The sequence below is a fragment of the Pleuronectes platessa genome, chromosome 13 (assembly GCF_947347685.1).
Source record: "Pleuronectes platessa chromosome 13, fPlePla1.1, whole genome shotgun sequence".
NCBI lineage: Eukaryota > Metazoa > Chordata > Actinopteri > Pleuronectiformes > Pleuronectidae > Pleuronectes > Pleuronectes platessa.
Window position 1 is genome coordinate 16,773,331 of NC_070638.1, and position 19,752 is coordinate 16,793,082.

Below are 19,752 nucleotides of genomic sequence, written 5' to 3' on the forward strand. Positions count from 1 at the left end.
ACAGACTCAATGCCACCATCATTATTATGGGAGTGATCAGTGACACTAGTGACGTAACATTCCTCTTAGTTTAGTTGACTTGAATCATCACTTCTACTCTGGTAAATGAAAAAAACATCAATGAGTAGATAAATGAATTTAGAATTACAGAAATGGTGTCATCATGGGAAATTATTCAACTATGATTTTTTATTTATCTATGAATATAATCATTTATTTTTGCATTTATTTAACCTTATCTTAGTCCTTCCTATATTTCACTTAAAATCTTACTAAAATTGGACCAATGCTCTTCTAATAACTTCTAAGATCCATTTTCTGTGCTTTATTATTTAGTCTATATTCGGAGCGGGAGACATCGATGATGATCTCATCTTGTCGTTTCTGGATACGAAATTAGCTTGAGCCAAGTTTTAGTTACTTTACTTTAACTGATCCGGATATAAACAGGCTTCTTTTCAGGTTTCTCGAGAAAGATTAATAACACTTATCTTCATGAGAAAGTAACATTAATACTATTTTCGGTTTTCTGGAATCAGCGGAGGTTAAATACTAAATATTAGCTAGCTCGTTCATTAGCATTAGCGGCACCTAGCTAGTTAGCTAACACTCGGCAACAGGAGAGAGGAAAATGGCAGCAGGGAAGATGTGCGCCAGGAAGACCAAGGAGGAAACGGCAGAGGTTTGATGAAGATAACATTGATCACATGGTTATTTACTCCAACTTTACATATGTATTGATTAAGATATTTAATATAGTGAACAAAGCCATTCATGAAGTTCAGAGTCAATCCTACTGTAATGCTAGCTTAAATATTAACTCCTCTTAAAGAACATTGTGGTTGTTGTTGTTTCAAAGTGGACAGGGTTGTTCCTGAACGACCTGAAGACCAGGCAGGAGTCCCTGGTGTTTGTCAAGAGGATGATGGCCGTGGCCGTCTCCTCCATCACTTACCTCAGAGGGATCTTCCCTGAGGACGCCTACAGATCCAGATATCTGGAAGGTGAACACACAAGAGGATGAACATTGTGCTAACACAGGAGTTAGTTCCACTCACCCACATGGTTTTTAAATGCATTTACTACTGTCTATATTCTGTACAGAGGGGTGTCATAGTCTGTGATACCTCTGGCACTGTGATTATGCAGTTACACTCATCAACTGAGCAAAGAAAGGTTAATATTGCAGTTTGACATTACTCCATACTACATCAAGTAGAAAATAAAGATCTGTTCGAAGTCATTTATTAGTGTCTGTCTGTGGGAAAGTGGGAAAAATAGTAATTGTCCCCCAAACTACCCAATCTGTATCTCATTAACCCAATCATACACATTCCGGTCACTACTGTATATGTGATGTCTTCATTTCCATTCTCTGAGCTTCTCCTGAAACAGTTTGGAGCCTCTAGAGATGCTCGCCTCACTTTGAAAACCTCTGTTCCATACAGTTATCATTGCTGTTTTAGAACAACCGGTTTTTTATTAAAAGAGGGGAAAGAAAATATTTTCTTGACCTTGAAAACACTGTAAATGGCTCCAGAAAACGTACTGACAATGCACAGACTTGTAGAATAGGTTAATTATAACATCATATCTCTATGGGGCGGCTGTGGCTGAGGGGTAGAGTGGTTGTCCTCCAACCTGAAGGTGGGCGGTTCGATCCCCAGTCTGACCCATCTGCATGCCAAAGTGTCATTGGGCAAGATGCTGAACCCTGAATCGCCCCCCATAGAATAACAAAGTGCTGGGATAGATGCACTATGTGTGTGAAAGGGTGAATGTAAAACTGTACTGTAAAGCGCTTTGAGTGGTCATCAGACTAGAAAAGCGCTATACAAATCCATTTACCATTTATGAATGAGTGATGCTTTATGATAAAAGCTCTTTGTTTTGTCTTTTGTTGTTTTCCATTCGACCAGATCTGTGTGTCAAGGTTCTACGTGAAGACTGCAGCAGGCCTGGTGCCAGCAAAGTTGTGAAATGGTAATTATAATATTGATGCCATATCACTCCGAAATTTCAGCCTGCTGGCCACATCAGCTGACTCAACATGAGAAACCAGATCAGACCCATTAAAAAAATATATATTTATCACTTTTTATATTTTTGTTCCAGGATGATGGGCTGCTTTGATGCCATAGAGAAGCAGTATGTAAGTTAATGCATCTATGAATACTTTTACTTTATGTTTTATCTGGTCCTTTATTTTGGATCAGTACTTCAACTATTTCTACTAACGTTCACTGTTATCCTGTTAACAGCTCCAGATTGTGTTCATTGGGGTACGTAAGTCAGCAGCACTTCTCTTTAACACCTTGTTTACATGGAGACAAATGATAACTGTGTGTTTTTGCCATCTAGGTGTACACCAATCCAGATGAACCCAATGTAAGTTCTCTGTTAAAATACTGAGTAGTCAATAAAAAAACACGAGTTTGATCGACACTAACATTTATTCGACTTGTTTTGCAGTGCATTATTGAATCTTACCAGTTCAAATTCAAATACACTGAGAAGGGACCAGAGATGGACATACTCAGGTAGGTTTGGACATACTATGATTGCGTTGGTCACAACGATGCTGCCTCCCCATGTGGGCCGGTGGTGATATAATCTTCCTAAAACTGCAGGAACAACGACGTGAAGATTCAGGTGACGCTGGAGGACACCAAGAGAGCATCAGTTCTGCTCATCAGGAAGCTGTTCCTGCTCATGCAGAACCTGGACGCCCTTCCCAGTAACGTGTATCTCACCATGAAGCTCTACTACTATGACGACAGTAAGATGCAGTATTTAACTTTTACCCCAGAGAATCGATTAAAAACGTGTGGATTGTGTATTGAATTTGTTTTCTTTCTGCTCTTCATTCTAAGTCACTCCTGCTGAATACCAGCCACCGGGCTTCAAGGAGGGTGAATGTGACAGTCTGTGGTTTGAAGGCATGGCTGTGCAATTCAAGGTGGGCGAGGTGCAGACGGCCTTCCACAGCTTGAGAGTCCGCGTGTCGGCGGAACAAGGCCGCATGGAGAAACTCCAGGAAGTGAATCAGCTTAGGGAGACCAAGAAGGTTCCTCAGAGAAATCCCTCAAAGAGGGGAATGATCAAGGTGAGTTCAGGAAGACGACTAAGACCTGTGTGGTCTCACAACTGAGGTTTTCAGTTCAGAACACATTGCTTCGTGGTTTCATCATATCATTATTAACACCTCATTGCAGGTTCCACCAACGAAAATATACAATGAAGACGATCTACCCTCTGAAGATGGTAAGTAAACATGATGGTGCTAATATAAAAGAATATCAGAAAATATCTGAGGTGATTCACTGTTGAGTTTTCTTTAAACAGAGTCTGCACAGTTCAAGAAACCCACCAGACCTGTGGCAAAGGTAAACATGCACAAAGGCCTGATCATAGTAGAATATGCAGGTTATAGAAAAATATATTATAACAATTTTGTGACCTACAGGAGCTTCTCTTCAATTGTATCAGTGGTTAGTGAAAAGCAAAGAGGTGATAATATTTTGTTCTCTATCGCAGAGACAAGCAGCTGCCAAAAATCCGGCGAGGAAGAAAAGAAGAACTTAGTCAAGAAGACAAGAGAGAAAGTCCAACGTATGTATGGAAAATGTCTTTATTATATTGTTATTTACAGACGGTGTTCACGTCGCAATTGTTTGATTTGATATGAGTTAAACAGGACCTTTCTGTTGTTTGTCCTCAAAAGAAAAATGTTCCTTTCACAGTTGTGATCCAAACAACACTGTAGCTTAACAATTCTACAAGAAAAATACAATCTCTATGATTTATATCAACACAATGTTAGAAAGTGCTTCATTCTTTTAGTACTGTGTGTATATAAAGATATATTGATGTCGTTGTTCAAGAAATAAAACTTGGTTGTAAACTTCGGTTTGTGTGTAAAACTGTCAAATGTATTTAACATTTGAGTGTACATATGTAAGTAAAAATTATGAGCGAGGCAGAACTGCTGCAGTGAAATTTATATAACACAAAATGCAGCTTATAAATGCTGAAGTAGCTAAAAGAAATCAGTGTTCATTAAGTATAAAGCTGTCTCTAATTAGATTAATTTGGCACAGACAGTAATGTTCCTTTTCAATTCTTACATTTTCCAGCTCGCGTCACATTCATATTATTCGACTTAGTTACACCAGTTTTTTGTCTCAGATCACCTTGAGCTGTGTTTTCCTCCAACTCACAAAATACTCACAAACATGGCTCAACATTCAGGACGGACAACTGGAGCCCCATGGATCCAAACGAGCTTCTAATCACTTGTGCTCACTGATGTTTCTTTTCCCTGAGTAATGGATGAGATGTCCTGGTCCAGACCAACGGATCCAGTTCTTCATCCTCTTCTGTGTGTGTGTGTGTGAACTAGAAGAGACTGTCCACGTCGCCCATTTCCACGTACACCGACTTTAGCTGGGAGTAGAACTCTATGGTCACCTGGCCATTCTCCCGCCCTATGCCTGGTGAATGTAACAACTTAAAATGTTAAACTTACAATTACTGTAACTGGGTAGTAGTCAAAACAGGTTGTTGAATGAGGAAGCATTTTCCACAGAGGTCATTTCAGCTAATGATAATGTGTTGTACTTTACAAGATGGCACAAAGTTTTACTTTAAGGCATATTCCAATTATTCATATTACTCATAACATCTATTCTTTCAAATTGGTGAAGTCTGTTGCCAGGACAACATAATGGGTGCAATCTCCATGGGTCCTGTAGTGCTGCATGCAGACTGAAATAATATAAATAAAAGTATGAATTTGGCTCCTGGTCTATGAGCAAACAATCAGACTGTACCTGACATTTTGAAGCCTCCGAAGGGCACCTGGACAGGAGTGATGTTGTAGTTGTTGATGAAACAGGAACCAGCTTTGAGGTGTTCGACAACACGATGGGCTCGCATCACATCCCTACAGAGGTAAAAGAAAAGGTTTAAAAGAATAATGGATAATGCATTTAATTGCCAAGTCTTGGTTGTAATTTAAAGAGGTTTACACAACACTACAGTGTTGACTTGATCTTAGAGTTGTAGGGTTGTAATTCATATGGAGTCGGAGATATCTGTCAATACGGCCCTGTTTAAAGCTGGTATTGTCTGACATTAAAGTGCGTCCTCAATGTGTCTCCTGTGACCTTTCATGATCGGACCTCACTTCCCTGCTCTATATGCAAATAGTTGCCATGTCATGTGTTCTCCCCAGAGCCACAAGATGTTGTGTTCACCCAGTCTGAGTTTAGAGATGTGTCCAAAGTCGGTGTCCACAAACAAATAAACGTTTGGTCACTGAGAAGAATGAAAATACGTTTGATTAATGATGAAACCGTAGTAGGTCAGAAGACGTCAGCTGAGGAGGTTGTCCTTCATATGTGGCCCGGGACACATTTAAGTTCAGCAAACTAATCTGAAAACCATGAGGCCAAACATTTATTGACCATTAAATTTGCCTTGGATGTCTCCTCATATACCAACCTGGTGAAAACTCCTGCAGCCAGACCCAAGTCGGTGTTGTTGGCTCTCTGTAGCACTTCCTGTTCTGTTTCAAAAGACAACACGGACATGACAGGACCAAAAATCTCCTCCTTCACACAGGTCATCTCATCTGTGCAGTCACCTGTGAGTTGGAAACAAAGACAGGGTAAGTATATGGAAATCCTGACACTGAATCCCACTAACTCGGATCATTGTGCTATTGCAGGTTTCTGAAAGAGTAAAGACGGGCCTTTATATTTTCTGTATGTGCTGTATTCACAGAGGATTGTTTTGAATTCTTACCCAACAAACATGGGGTCATGTAGTATCCACCTTTCAGTTTGGGGTCTGATGGGACAAAAACTTCACCTCCGCACAACAGTGTTGCACCCTGGAAACAGTACAATTCACACACAAGACTAAGTTTTTGCTGCTCTACACACCAATCTGTGACAAAGAAAAAAATCAGTTTACCTCTTTCTTCGCCTGATCCACAAAGGATAGGACTTTTTCTAGATGTTGCCGGCTGACCAGTGCTCCCATTCGGGTGGTCTCCAACAGGGGGTCCCCTATCTCGATCGCCTTGGTCCTCTTCACCACCTCCTCCACAAACTCAGGCAGGATATCCTTGTGAACAAACACCCTTGTGCCGTTGCTGCAGACCTGTGAGACATTTGGCCAAATTAGCTTTCAGAGAGGAAATGAACCCCAGGTATTTTTTATATGTTTAAGGCAACCTCTGAGAAAATTTCAAAAATATTGGGCTTGGACAGCTCATGTCTGAAAACACCAGAACAATATGCTTCCATATGTAGATGGGACACACATTTGTAATTTTTCAACACATGCAGATGCTAAATTGTGACAGTGTATTAATACAAACCATCAAATATCCAAATCATTGCACACTACCTGGCCTTGAGACAGGAAATTGGCCATGAGAGCTCCCCTCACAGCGTTCTCCAGATCACTATCCGGGAATATGAGCAGAGGAGATTTCCCCCCAAGCTCCAGAGTCACTGGTTTCACTCCTTTAGAAGCCAGCTCCATGATCTATGTCACATAGAAGAATACATCAATAAATTATTAGCCTGATCTCACTACATATTAGGACAAAAAAAAGACAGGCCTCAAAAACCCAAACACCATATTTTTGAATCTCAAATCTTCCGCAAACAAAATTGCCTATCATGAGAGGATTTACTGTGATATCATTTTAATTATTTAATGTCTCAAACCACTAAAACAAAGAAAAGTTGACAGGGTTGGCAGGTTTTAGTTCTGCCGCATGAATCACACTGACCTTCTTGCCTGTGGGCACACTCCCAGTAAAGGACACCTTCGCCACATCAGGGTGGAGGCATAGGAAGCTGCCGGTCTCCTGGCCGCCCTGCACCACGTTGAACAGTCCCTCTGGAGCTCCAGCCTTAGCGTAGACCTCTGCCAGCATGACGGCTGTCACAGGGGTCACCGGTGAGGGCTTGAACACCATGGAGTTACCTGTGTTACAGAACAGAATCAAACATATATCAAATATATTGTCTAACCAACTAGAAAGCAAAGAGGTCTGCATGATTCTCTAAGTTAAATACAATTTTCTACTTAATACGTATGGCTGTTGTGATTTAGGTACAATATTTTAATCGTGAATGTTGGGGCTTGTTACATAAAGAAATAGTGAAGATTAATGTGAAATGTGTCAGACTCATGACCATTGGAATATGAATTAATCATGCTGCTGTAGTGCCATCTACTGGTGAAGAGCCGTTATGTTTTTAAGGATTGCTCAGTGTAAATGTGTACCCATCATTTAAATGTTGCTGCCACTTCTCGATGTGTTAACGAATTGTAGCAGTTGATGTCAAAGAGACAACGCTAAAACAATTCAAGAAACAATAACAGTATGCCATAAGAAATATGATTTCAGGTTCCTCAACATCTTGTATGTCATAAAAATTGAATAGGGGAAGAGTTTCTTCTTGAATTGTCTATTAATGTTCAGGAATTATGAAACCATCGAATCTAAATGGTTGAGTGCTTTGTTAACTGTTGCATTGTGAGTTATCAAAACCCAAAACTCAAGTTGTCCTCAACTCATAAAACCTTTTGACATTTTATAGTAGTTTTTGGAATATTCTGCAGGATAGCAAACAGAGCCAAGCAAAGCATTACCATCCTGACAGGAAATGATTAAGGTGTAAAAACAGCAATAATGGATGTATTAATAGGTTTCTGAATCCCATACCACAGGCCAGGGCTGGAGCTGATTTCCAGGCAGCTATTTGAAAAGGATAATTCCAAGCACCAATGCCAGCACAGACTCCTAAAGGCTCCCTGCGGGTGTAGGCAAAGGATCCTCCAGCTAACTGCACGTGTTGACCTTGTCGAGAGAAAACAGAAGCATGGACATTAAAAGAAAAGGTTAACATTTGACTTTAAAAGAAAGAGGTAAAGATTTTAGTCCTTACGGTATTGACAACGGAAATCTGAAAAATCAGACCACAAAATACAACAACTCAAACAAACAGATATGACAGTAGTACCTGTACCACTACCAATACCTACACAATTTTAATTTCAACTAATTTGAGCTAAACAACAAAGTCTATCAAATTGGATTCTCACACATTCAGTATTTAAAATGGGCCAACAGCTTCACGATATGATGGGCTTCCCCGCCTGATCCTGTAATTAATAAAAATGATGGATTCACTTTGTTAGGTTAAATGGCTGCCATGACCTTATCTGTTATTTATTTGCCATCAGTGTTTGGGAACACACACTTACCTAAGAAGTGAGGGATGTACTAACCTGCCAGAGTGCTGGCCAGCCCTGCGTAGTACTCTATACACAGTCTGGCAGAGTCCACATCCAGACGGGCCTCTGTGATGGACTTCCCATTGTTGACCACCTCCATTTCAGCCAGCTCCTCTCTCCTGCTCTGTGCATGAAGGTCAAGACAAATGTAATAATAATGTCTGTATAGAAACATCACTGGATGTACAAAACATTCAGGAAAGTAGTCATGAACTTGGTAGACTATATTATCCCCGTCTGAGGTTCATTATAGAATTTATAGTAATCATATCAACAACAACATCCTGCTAACCAGTATAAGACAGGTATAAAAAAATAAAAAAAGTGCACAGAATACAAACCTCTATTATATGGGCTGCTTCTATCATGATCCTCGCCCTGTCCATCCCAGACAGTTTGCTCCAATGGCCAAAAGCCAACTTGGCAGATTTCACAGCCTGATCGACATCCTCAGCACCACACGGCTCCAAATGGCACAGGACTCGCCCTTCAGTGTGAAATATTGAATTATTACAACAGCAACGTGCGTGTGTTAGATATAGAAAAACAACAGGCTACAAGTTTTCTATCTGACAAGGTCATATCACTTCCCTTGGTCATTGAATTTGTTCTGATTGAAGTGATGTGAGTGGGAATAAAATCTAGGCCAAATTCTTTGACACACTGAATGTAGGGGGACATTTACATCCTTATCCTAGTGATAAGATAAGGAGCATGGTTGTGACCGAACAGTGGGTTGAATGCAGGCTGTGTGTAGGTTTAAATGGGGTTAATATGACTGAATGAAAGTAAGGAACCTGCCCACAGAGATCCTAGATGATGGATGAGACTGCAAATGGAATAGACAGGGAGCTAAGCAGGCTGTATTAACAAAAGGTGTGGTCAAGTGTCTTTGTTCTAATTCATTGAAGCTCAGGGACCATAAAAATGATTGCATATGGATCAAGTGGGGTGTAACTGAACGGATAGACAGGATATCGGATATACTTATAAGTAGGACTACATTTCTGAAAACTTTACCAAGAATAAAATGTTGATATCAGTCTTGAAAGTGATAATTATGACGATAAATGTTAAGTCATTATTTATTTTAGCACTAAAAAGCACGTTTTCAAGTTTGTGCTTTTTGAAATATTAATTACAGTTCAGCAGTTATGAGCCAATATGCAAAGTAAAATGCCAAAATCAAAAGTTTCCCTCAGCTCATCTACTTTTTTTATGGCATTTCTTTTTTTGCTATTCTGTAGCTAAGCACAAAATGTCCATCGCGTCATGAAATAATTTAAGTGTTGTGCTCTTTATTATGGGAAGATAATGATGATGCTTCCTAAACAGAAAAACACTTTACCAATCTGAGGTAGAACATAAAAGCTCCTCACCATTTTTGCAAAAGGCATAAGCAATATATCGATATAATATTGAACTTTGTAATATTGCTACTGATGAAAATTATTTCCCCAATATTTATTGTTATTATTGTATTGCTGAAAAGCACATGCATGAATTACAAAGTGTAAAATATATATACATGGATTATGCAGGAAAACAACTTGAAGGTTTGCATTAGTTTTTGACCTGAAATTCTCTCTCAGGCCTGACATCACCAGACAGACTTATTTGCACAGCAGCGTCCAAAGTCCAGTTAAGAAACAGTGTCAGTAATGTGGAAGGACGGAGCGTTTTGTTTCAGAGTTGTATCATTGTGTATTTGTTACCTGTTGCAGGCTCGTAAACACTGTCCTTGGTGTATTTCCCCTGGCTTGCCCTCCTCTCCCCGTCCCAGAAGTTCAGCGGGACTGTGACTCCCACTGAGCCCGAGGAGGCGCACCGAGCCGCCGCAAGAGAAGCGGCAGCGGACCGCCGCAGAGACACGGTCCCCCTCCGCAGCAGCAGCATCCTCACACCGGCCCTGGAGCTGGACGATTAGCTGAAAGCTGTTAAATACACCGTGTGTTAATGTCAAGTAGAACCGCATTACCTAAAAACCATAAAAACCTACAACACGTCAACAAGGGGAGCATGTGTTCACGCTATCTACTATTCCTCCACTCGTCAGAAGTTCGTGACGACTCCATGATGTATTTAAGTGTTTGTAGTAAACCTATGTACATTAATCTTCACATTGCATATAGTTTAAATGATAAAGAACAGAAAAGTAACGGTTCATCAAACGCTTCGTCAACTTACTTTATTTAGCTGAGGCTCCAAACACACTAGCTGGTTGACATCCGGCAGCTGCAAAAGCGGGGCAGATGATTGGGTGGCTTCACCGTCAATCACGCGCCCCCCCAAAAATTAAATGAATATGCTATTATCAAACCAATAATTTGATTGATTATGACCCGATGTGGATTAAATGCGGCAAGTGTGGAAATATAAGTGAAAATAAAATAAAACAGCTTGAACGTAAAAAGTGACGTTGGCGTTGTGGGGGGGGCTTCGCAGGGCTCATATTCCGGGCCGGCGGCTCGGAGCGCCACTCAGCAAGTATGGCCGGAGACAGCGAGACGCATCTGAAGGACCGCGGCGACAACACCAGCGTGGTTCGACAGCCTTTCCTCATCGGCGTTTCCGGGGGCACCGCCAGCGGCAAGGTGGGAAACGCACCCAGCCGCCTCGAACGGTCTCGCGACCTGTCACGCTTAGATTTCGAGCTGAACGACGGCGGTGGCTCGGCCGGTACCCGGCCGCTAGGTGACCGCGTGGCTCCGAGCGAGTGATTGACAGCTCCGTCATCTGTTTGAGCAGCAGGCTGCCCACCCAGTCCCGCATTGATTTGACCCGCTTTCACACAACCTCGTTAGTCTGACCCGTTTGTTCACCCGGTTTACCCCCCCCCCCCAAAAAAATCACCCCTTTGTACAAGATGGCAGTCATTCTCTGCGCCGGTCTACCCTTTGTACTACGTGGGAATCTGGGGTGGTCTTAGCTCAGCTAGCCGCCTAGCATGAGATTCCATCACATGCTAGCTTAGCACCGCCGGCGCCTGCGCTAGACAATGGCTGGTGCTAGCTTCCCCCCCGAGGGGAGCTTCACCGTGTTTGTAAACACTGCCGACCTCTTTTGTGTCCTGTCTCCAGTTTCCTCACGACGATGCGGTATGTATCATTAAATTGGCCTCATTGTGTGGCGATAAATGTGAGATCCTTTAGTCCCAGTGACCCGGTGTGACCGCTGACGTTCACTAACCCAGATGCTGCTGTGATTAATGTAACAGGCTCGGGCGCCAGCGGGAAAATAATAAAAAAGAACCAGCAGCTCCGTTGGGTTCTTTAGTCGCGCCCGCGTCCTATTGTTCTGTTTATAAGTAGATAAACACACAATCTAGGTGAATCCGCGTAGTGTGATATCAACCGCGGTTATATTAGAGCGAACAGATGGTGTTTTAATACATTTGATTAGGCGTGGGCGGCCCTGACCCTCTTCTCGATCCACAGACGTGGACACACACGTGGAAGACGTCACTGTATTTCTTTGTTTGCCTCTTTCAAACCGGACACACCTGAGGGGGGGAGAGAGAGCACTGATCCGTGTTAGTTTCCACCGGCTGCTTGTTTTCTCCGTTTCACTTGTAGCCTCGTGTGATCCTCATAGAAGGGTGACGACTCCTCAACCTTTTTGGTTTCATCCCAACTGCTGTTCCGTGAACCGATCCCACCCACTGTCAGTGTTTTGCTTCCTGTAAACTCGTCACTGGGGGCTGGAGGAGGCTTGTCTGTGGTGTTGTGACGCCAGACTAGTTCTGACTAGCCTTAATTGGGAAGTTGGTGACGTATATCTTGGGATCCAGCTCCGCGAGGCTGCCTCTGATGCTTCACGATGATGGACCCTTTTTTATGTTAGATATGACTTTTTTTTTCTTTGATCATCACTAATAACAAAATACAAAAATAGTCATCAAGAAGGTTGCTGACAAATGTTTTCATCAATCAGCTATTTGCATATAATATATATTTTAAAGCTGTCAAGTGCCCAAAGCTAAATTACCCACTTTGTGTCAAAGTGGGTAATTTAGCCACTTTGACACATTTAGCCCCCCCCCCCCCCCCCCCCCCCCAAGCAATCATTTTACAGTGACTAACAAGTAGAGACAGGAAAATAATCATGAGAAGATATGGTTTGATTCATTTTCTTTATTAAAAAAGTAGTTGTGGTTTGCTGGCTGATGCCTTGGACTGCGCCACTGAATGCCATTGTGGTTTGATCGGCGATGAGTCAGGCCCCCGCAACTCAAATTGTTGCATTTGAATGTGTCGGCACAACCACGCAGCTCCCGGCTGGGGGCGTCCAAATTCATCTGTATCCCAGTTTCATGAACACAAAGGTGGCACGACCTCGCAGGGCTGAGGAATGCCCAGTCAGCACCGGGTATCACTTAGTGTGGGATGTCATTTAGTACAAATGTGGTGGGACACAGGGCACTGAGTTGGTGACATTAGGTGACCTCTCGTCCACACGTCATTACTCCTAGATGTACATGACTGTTGGTTAAACTGTACATTCAGTTTTTTATATGGACTGAATTGCAAGTAGTTATCCTAACCGTGCTTTCACTCATTCTGCCGCTGGTGTTCCTGCAGATGTAACTGGGTGTGGCCCTGAATAGGTTTAGCCTCCGTTTATCTATCAACCCTTTTTCCATCAGGCCACCCTCTCCAACTGCCATCTCTTTTGTCTTTTCTACTAATGCAGTCGTCGGTATGTGAGAAAATCATGGAGCTGCTGGGGCAGGACAAGATAGACCACCACCAGAGGCAGGTGGCGATTCTCAGCCAGGACAGCTTCTACAAGGTGCTGACCCCAGAGCAGAAGGCCAAGGCTTCAAAGGGACAGTTCAACTTTGATCATCCAGGTATGAAACCTCTTGTTATTGCTGTCACACTGCTGGGTATGGCAGTAAACTAGTTGTAGACCATTTGTGGGATTAATGGTATTAATAACTTTCATGCCACACATATTAAAAATAGTACTGGGGGGGGGCTTTTCGATTGCAGATATGATTAAACACTAGGCTTAAAGCAGCTGCCTTGTGTTTTGCCCTGTGCGTTGGTTACATGTGGAGATTTTTCCCCAAATGTTCTTGGCAGTAGCATAGACTCCATTTTTGGCGTCTGACTTTGCCCCCTCTTACTGTTGCTTCCTTTCTCGGCTCATTTTAAAAGTCCACCGTCAGCAGGCTTTTCTCAGAGGCAGCTGCTCTGGGACTCACACTGAACCCAACACGTGCTACACGGATGGGATTCCTGTATTACCAAAGGTGCAGTGTGAGGGGCCCACGTGTCCCTGTCTGCAGACTAAGGCAGAGCCAAAATCGTTTGAACCTTCAGTGGTAGCCATGGTAATCGACATCCAAATCAGTATTTTAATTATATTAATTCCCACATACAATCTTAACTGCCAATGAAATAAGCACAGTAATCCAACATTATTCTTTATGCATCAGTGCTGATTATTTTCAGGTTTTCATAGAAAAGGACGTTATCTTTGTGCGCCTCATGACAGTCATGTTACAAGCAGCGACAATAGGCAAGTTAAAACTACACTTGCAAGTTGTCAATCGCCTGGAATATATTCCAAATTTGCAAAGATGACCTCCCAAAAAGTCACATTTAACCTGTGAACCACCTGAAAACTTAAACAACCGAGTCGTCTGACTTCTTCTGAACTCTCTGTTCTTTCCAGTACTGCTGATGCATTATTCTTACTGCATTTACAAGCCACAAACTAGTCTTCAGGGCAACCACTGCACACTCAGCTGATTTAATAACACAGCTTTGCCTTTTCTTGTCCCAGATGCCTTTGACAATGAGCTAATCATGCAGACACTCAAGGACATCCTGCAGGGCAAGACTGTCCAGATCCCTCTATATGACTTTGTTAATCATTCCAGGTAAGCACCCTTCTTTGTTTCCTACTCAGTGACCATGGCCAGTCTCCCTGCAAGTTGACACACTTTCTCTAGAAAGATGTCTGAATCCAGTCACTGACAGGCGGGTTACTTTTCTTTGTGTTGTAGGAAAGAGGAGTTTATCACGGTGTATCCGGCTGATGTGGTCCTGTTCGAGGGGATCCTCATGTTCTACTCGCAGGAGATTAGAGATCTGTTCCAGATGAAGCTGTTTGTTGACACAGATCCAGACACACGCCTCTCCCGCAGAGGTATGTACTGAGGGACAACTGTAGAGCAGGGCATCTCCTAACATATGTACTAATAACCATAATTACTCAATTAAAGACGAAAGTAGATTCCTTTGCCGCAGCAACAGGCTCTCCCAGTTCTCCACTTAACTTTTGCATTAAATTCTACTGTGGGGTTTGATGTGTTTGTTATTTCTATGGTTTGTTGAATGCTATTTATATTGTCTTTCAGTTTTGAGAGACATCAGTGAGCGTGGACGAGAGCTGGAGCAAGTGCTAGCTCAGTACATTACTTTTGTGAAACCGGCCTTTGAGGAGTTCTGTTTACCAGTAAGTGATTTTCTAACTTGCGTCACATCTGTGGTTTTGCAGTCTGATCGTTTGACCGTAATGGCCAATATGAGCAGCTAGCTTTAGCTTAGTACAATGTTAGTGTCCTTTGATATTTCATGAGACATTAAGAAATGTGTCCCACCTAGTACTCTGAATCACAATCATTTAATTGATCCATAATAAAATGTTTTACTATTTAGGCAATTTATCACACTTGTCTGATTATTTGTTTTAAATAATTTGGCTATATTGCGCAGTACACATCTGACCCCCCCCTCTCTTTTCCCTTTCAGACAAAGAAGTATGCAGATGTGATTATTCCACGTGGAGCAGATAACCTTGGTAAGAGCCAAGTAGAGGGGCCATTGCTTATACCTATGCTACTGTCGTGTGTGTGTGTATATATAATTATATTCAGTCTATGGTTTTGACCAGGAAGAATGACGCAGTAAAGAGGAAATCTGTTTTATACTTTTTAAATGCCCACCACGAGTCTGATAGTGTTAGACACGTAAAGCTAAATCGGCTCTGTACTCTTCAGTCCTCTGAATAACCATCTCGTTCTGTTCTCTTCCTGCAGTGGCGATCAACTTGATAGTACAGCACATCCAGGACATTCTGAACGGCGGGCTGAACAAGCGTCACAATGGCTGCCTGAACGGCCACAGTACCCCACGTCAGCGGAGGACCTCCGAGTCCAGCAGCCGGCCTCATTGACCTCGCCACACCTCTCTCACAGTGCTGAGAGGGGTGTGGGGGTTGTGCTGTAAATAATGCCTGTTGAAATCACTGTATTTAAGAAAAGTGGGAAGGAAAAAAAAAATGTAAAGAATTGAAATGCCTTTTATTATACGATGACTACTCTCGTTCTTAGTTCCTTTTTGCCGTAATTGTTGGACGTAGGATGCAGATTTTTGTCAGGAGGGTAAAAGAGAAGCTCTTCTCGATATGAGACCATGGGTTTAGATTGACCCTTTCATTTTTCTCCCATATTGCATTATTATTTTTTATGTATCCCCTGCTGCTCCATGGAAATTCATGCCGATAATGAATAAAAAAGGGGGGAAACCTTTTTTATTTTGTAATGTCTGATAACACTTGAACCCCGAATGCCTGGGGGAGTTGGGTTAACGTTTGGCTGAGTCCCAAACGAGAAGTATATGGAATAGAAGATGAGTTAAGCAAACCAGGATTGCACTCTGTATTTGTACTGACAATCTTGGTGCTGTTTCCTACCTTTTATTTCTCTCAGTGTAATGTGTCACACTCGAAGTCTGTTTACTACACAAAGTGTCCACCATGTTGATGCTGTGTAAAGTCTGCAGCAGCAGAAACACGCCACATGATTCTCTGTACTGATGCAGAATGAGGCCGACAAGTGAGCGGCTAAAAGGTTCAAACGCCTGTTGTGGTTATTGATACAGTTTTGGAACACTTAGCCTATTGTGTATTGACTGTCCCTATCAATACATATAATACACCTGTCTTTATAAAGGTATATAAATAACTTACATTTAGAACGGTTTCAAAAGACAGAATCAGCCCTGTTGAATTAAATTATGATGTATACTCAGGTTGATTACACCATAATAGTTTGAGATGTTAGAATTAAAAGGAAAAGGGTGTGACAAAGGTGTTCAATGCCACAGCAATATCAGCTATTCCAGGTGTGTGGCCGTTTATAACCAGGACCCACCACAATGCCTCTGTAAAGTTGCCTCAGGTTTCGCTAACGTGTACAGCCAGTAGCAACCAGTTTCCATTATAACACAAGGTTACAATAAAAGCTGTCGAATCCATTTTGTATTCTACTTGCTGTATTTGTTGTGTAAAGTGTATATGAATGAATGATTTGTACTCTAGAGATTTGTACTGTACGGCTGGTGAGTTGGCCGGAAGGAGTATTTCGATGATTTACAGGATTTTCGTCAAATTGCTTAATGGTCAATAAAGTGATACAGCCCATAGTATCTGTCATGAGGTTTGATTCCTAGGGGGAAATGTGCACGTGTTAGTGTGTGTGCAAAACAAAGCTTCTCACAAATGTAGGTCAGACAGTTTCCCCTGTGGGCGCTAGAGGGCGCAACTGACTTCTGCATCTGTTTCGTTCAAATGCTGACGGATTTTTTAATATTTACATAAATTGTGCGGCTATAATACGAAAGCATGAGCGAGAAAACAAACCTTTGTCATCCACAAAACATAAAACAACACGCTTCTATGAACAACCCTGTTTAAATATGTCGTTGTCGCCCCTAACTGAAGCAGTACGAGTCCAACAGCAACCGAGAAGTTAGAATATACGGGGAGTGCGTGAACGCAGCAGGGGGAGCTTCAAGATGGTGGTGCGTACTGACATGCTAACGTGTTTCTGCTGTAAACTCTGCACAGGTGGCGACTTTGGGCGAGCACTAACCTCTCATTCTAACACGACAGAAGTTCGGGCTCCAGTTTAAAGCCACTCTGGAGAATGTGACCAATGTTCGGCCACTGGGCGACGACTTCCGCTGGTTTCTGAAGGTGGGACAGCTGCTGTCAAGCTAGCATGCTAATGCACTTCTTCTCACGCTGGTGTGGGAGTGCACGTCTCTCCCTAGTGTGCTCATCGTGCTGGTTTGGAGAAACAACTGTCACCCGTGTTTGAATAAGCTCACGTACACTCTGCTAATGACACCCTTGCTAATGCTAAGGTTGCTAATGTGGTAATTATACTGAAACACTTCAGTCACTTCACCGATTTATGCTAAAACACCCACATTTATCACAACCAACTTGTTGTTCTCCTAAAAATCTAGATTATTAAGTAATAGTTTTGTTCTATTTGAACTAAATTTGATCAACCTGATCATTTACAAATGTATTTGGGAATCTACTTAGCCTCAATCTCATGACGTAGATATATGTTGTAATATTTTCCTGCCTCTTCTTCTCTATCTCGCGGTCACTAACTCTTTGTTTTCCTATCTTTCTCCTCTTTCTTCAGCTGAAGTGTGGGAACTGTGGCGAGATCCCAGACAAATGGCAGTATATAACCCTAGCGGTAAGAATAAAGACCTTTGTGTCCATAACCCTATGTAATAATCCCCCTCCTGCACAATGCAACAATATGTGTGTGTGTTTTCTTTTGAATGTTTCCATAGGAGAGTGTGCCACTGAAAGGAGGAAGAGGCAGTGCCAGCATGGTGCAGAAGTGTAAACTTTGCTCGAGGGAAAACTCAATTGGTACGAGCCGACTCGCTCATTTGAGTTGCATGCTCTGCCTTATCTCAGTTAAACACTCATATGTCAACTGTTTCCCCGCAGATATACTGGGCGACACAATCACGCCATATAATGTAAGCCAAAGTCCTGTACTTCTGTACTTCATGAGATTTTCAAAGTGCGGCTCTAGACAGTTTCACTGGAGGCTCAGGGAATGGGAGTGAAAAATATCACATCAGTTATCAGAAGGAGATTGTGTAGAATCACCCAAATTTGTGTGATTTGAGAGTAAACATTCTCCTTTTCACTTGAGACTTATGTGACAAATACATATTTTAATGTCTTTTGATCTAATTTATATTGTAACAAACTCCCTGACAGCCTTTTATGCAAATCATGAAGATATAAATGCATAAAACAACATCCATGATCCAATGGTCAGATGCTGAGTTTTAGATTGTTTTATTAAAGAGCAGCAATATTAGGAACAAAGTGCCTCCACAACCCTTTTAGAACACTCTTTAAACATTTAAAGCAAATCTGACAAATTATGTTAACTACTGATAATATGTTGAGTGTTACATCTTAGTTTTCCAGCAAATAACTACGTGTGTCCAGAGATGTTTGTTTGTCTAAGGATGTTTATTTGCTGGGTTGCAGGCTGATGACAGTGAAAGCTTCAAAACAATGGTGCAGTTTGAGTGTCGAGGTCTGGAGCCCGTCGACTTCTATCCACAAGTGAGAAGCTTTGTTTGAATAAGGGTTTTAGTGTTTGTGTGTGTTGTTTGTTTAGTAGTGGACAGTTAAGAGTGCTGAACTCAGGTTAACTTAAATATATTTCAGTTTAGGAAATGTGAGTCTATTCTTCAATCATGGATGAACAGTTTGCCCAAACAAACAACACAACAATTCATTCGCTAATATGTCAATTCACCATCATGTCCAAACATCCCTTACTTATGAGTGCTACTCCATAAGAAACAAAGCGGATGTTTTTTACATTTCTCTCAGATTCAGGTTTATCTGTTATCAAGTACCAGGGAATGTGTTCCTGCTTCAGTATGCATTAACTTGGATGTGTGATGCAATTCTTCTAGGCTGGGTTTGCTGCACAAGGAGCAGAGTCCGGGACTCAGTTTCCTGAAGTTAACCTACTAGAAAAGGTAAGAGCAACTTGTCAGTCAGACATCAACGGTTTCTATGTAGTTTTTGTTTATTGCAAAAGTGTTAACATTTCAGGGAATGTTTAACTTGAAACTGAATTTCACTCATTGCTGCTGCACTGTTGACTGAGGCTCAAGCTGTTTCATTCATCTTTGCGCTTTGCTTTGGACATCGATTTTCTGAACGCTCTGAAAGTGATTTTCATTAAATCAATGTTGGGAACTTTTCAGGACTGGACAGACTATGATGAGAAAGTCAACGAGTCGGTGGGAATATATGAAGTCACCCATAAGGTCATCAAGTGCTGATGTCATGGCCGAATGAACACTGCGGCCAATCACATGCAGGCCTGGTTTCCTGGCAACATGAATTCTGAAGATGCTTCGGTGGCTTGGGTTGGTTGATGATGAACATTGAGAGAAGAGGAATAACAACACAGGTTGAAACTCGCACACATTCTGGATTGATGAACCTTCCCCAAGGACAAATTTCTTATATTTTATTTTTTTCAATGCCTCAATAAAATTGAAGTGTGAAAATTGTGTGAGGTTTTGCTTTGCTTTCATTCCCTTAACATTGAGCACAGATTTTTCT

At 41.9% G+C, this 19,752-nt stretch overlaps 4 protein-coding genes across 5 annotated transcripts; 3 read left to right on the forward strand and 1 right to left on the reverse strand.

Moving 5' to 3' along the window:
* The first annotated feature begins 22 nt into the window (after positions 1–22).
* On the forward strand, positions 23–4,424 carry zte38 (zebrafish testis-expressed 38). The gene is made up of 12 exons (XM_053437272.1): positions 23–682; positions 860–1,004; positions 1,920–1,983; positions 2,116–2,152; positions 2,262–2,282; positions 2,362–2,388; positions 2,473–2,540; positions 2,631–2,779; positions 2,874–3,106; positions 3,216–3,264; positions 3,346–3,386; positions 3,538–4,424. Exons 1-12 carry the CDS (start codon positions 632–634, stop codon positions 3,583–3,585), a joined length of 933 nt encoding a protein of 310 aa, XP_053293247.1. The 5' UTR covers positions 23–631; the 3' UTR covers positions 3,586–4,424.
* Positions 3,614–10,564, reverse strand: aldh9a1b (aldehyde dehydrogenase 9 family, member A1b). The gene is made up of 12 exons (XM_053437267.1): positions 10,510–10,564; positions 10,038–10,256; positions 8,664–8,809; positions 8,317–8,446; positions 7,751–7,885; positions 6,809–7,005; positions 6,418–6,558; positions 5,980–6,168; positions 5,809–5,896; positions 5,506–5,647; positions 4,833–4,945; positions 3,614–4,493 (listed from the first exon to the last, which is right to left on the reverse strand). The coding sequence occupies exons 2-12, from the start codon at positions 10,216–10,218 to the stop codon at positions 4,399–4,401; spliced, it is 1,557 nt and encodes a 518-aa protein (XP_053293242.1). The 5' UTR covers positions 10,219–10,256; positions 10,510–10,564; the 3' UTR covers positions 3,614–4,398.
* Positions 10,565–10,794: 230 nt separating this feature from the next.
* uck2b (uridine-cytidine kinase 2b) lies at positions 10,795–16,758 on the forward strand. 2 transcript variants are annotated; one of them, XM_053437268.1, is made up of 7 exons: positions 10,795–10,916; positions 13,015–13,174; positions 14,116–14,212; positions 14,339–14,481; positions 14,693–14,790; positions 15,087–15,135; positions 15,374–16,758. In XM_053437268.1, exons 1-7 carry the CDS (start codon positions 10,812–10,814, stop codon positions 15,508–15,510), a joined length of 789 nt encoding a protein of 262 aa, XP_053293243.1. In that variant the 5' UTR covers positions 10,795–10,811; the 3' UTR covers positions 15,511–16,758. The 2 variants fall into 2 exon arrangements, with proteins under 2 accessions (XP_053293243.1, XP_053293245.1); XM_053437270.1 differs by lacking the exon at positions 10,795–10,916 and adding an exon at positions 11,266–11,420.
* A 305-nt stretch (positions 16,759–17,063) lies between these two features.
* Positions 17,064–19,700, forward strand: czib (CXXC motif containing zinc binding protein). The gene is made up of 8 exons (XM_053437815.1): positions 17,064–17,138; positions 17,230–17,313; positions 17,777–17,833; positions 17,934–18,015; positions 18,097–18,128; positions 18,655–18,732; positions 19,092–19,157; positions 19,389–19,700. The coding sequence occupies exons 1-8, from the start codon at positions 17,133–17,135 to the stop codon at positions 19,464–19,466; spliced, it is 483 nt and encodes a 160-aa protein (XP_053293790.1). The 5' UTR covers positions 17,064–17,132; the 3' UTR covers positions 19,467–19,700.
* Positions 19,701–19,752: the final 52 nt, after the last annotated feature.

Bases quoted from the DNA above. Each gene is read 5' to 3' on its own strand.
- zte38 (XM_053437272.1), top strand. From the start codon at position 632: ATGGCAGCAGGGAAGATGTGCGCCAGGAAGACCAAGGAGGAAACGGCA. The intron at 2,541-2,630 runs GTAGGTTTGGAC...CTAAAACTGCAG, and splicing joins CCAGAGATGGACATACTCAG to GAACAACGACGTGAAGATTC. The intron at 2,780-2,873 runs GTAAGATGCAGT...CTTCATTCTAAG, and splicing joins GCTCTACTACTATGACGACA to TCACTCCTGCTGAATACCAG.
- aldh9a1b (XM_053437267.1), bottom strand. From the start codon at position 10,218: ATGCTGCTGCTGCGGAGGGGGACCGTGTCTCTGCGGCGGTCCGCTGCC. The intron at 6,169-6,417 runs GTAGTGTGCAAT...AATGTCTCACAG, and splicing joins ATTTCCTGTCTCAAGGCCAG to GTCTGCAGCAACGGCACAAG. The intron at 4,946-5,505 runs GTTGGTATATGA...TTACCTCTGTAG, and splicing joins GCTGCAGGAGTTTTCACCAG to GGATGTGATGCGAGCCCATC.
- uck2b (XM_053437268.1), top strand. From the start codon at position 10,812: ATGGCCGGAGACAGCGAGACGCATCTGAAGGACCGCGGCGACAACACC. The intron at 10,917-13,014 runs GTGGGAAACGCA...CTACTAATGCAG, and splicing joins GGGGCACCGCCAGCGGCAAG to TCGTCGGTATGTGAGAAAAT. The intron at 14,791-15,086 runs GTAAGTGATTTT...TTTCCCTTTCAG, and splicing joins TTGAGGAGTTCTGTTTACCA to ACAAAGAAGTATGCAGATGT.
- czib (XM_053437815.1), top strand. The intron at 17,834-17,933 runs GTAAGAATAAAG...ATGTTTCCATAG, and splicing joins GGCAGTATATAACCCTAGCG to GAGAGTGTGCCACTGAAAGG. The intron at 19,158-19,388 runs GTAAGAGCAACT...GGAACTTTTCAG, and splicing joins AAGTTAACCTACTAGAAAAG to GACTGGACAGACTATGATGA.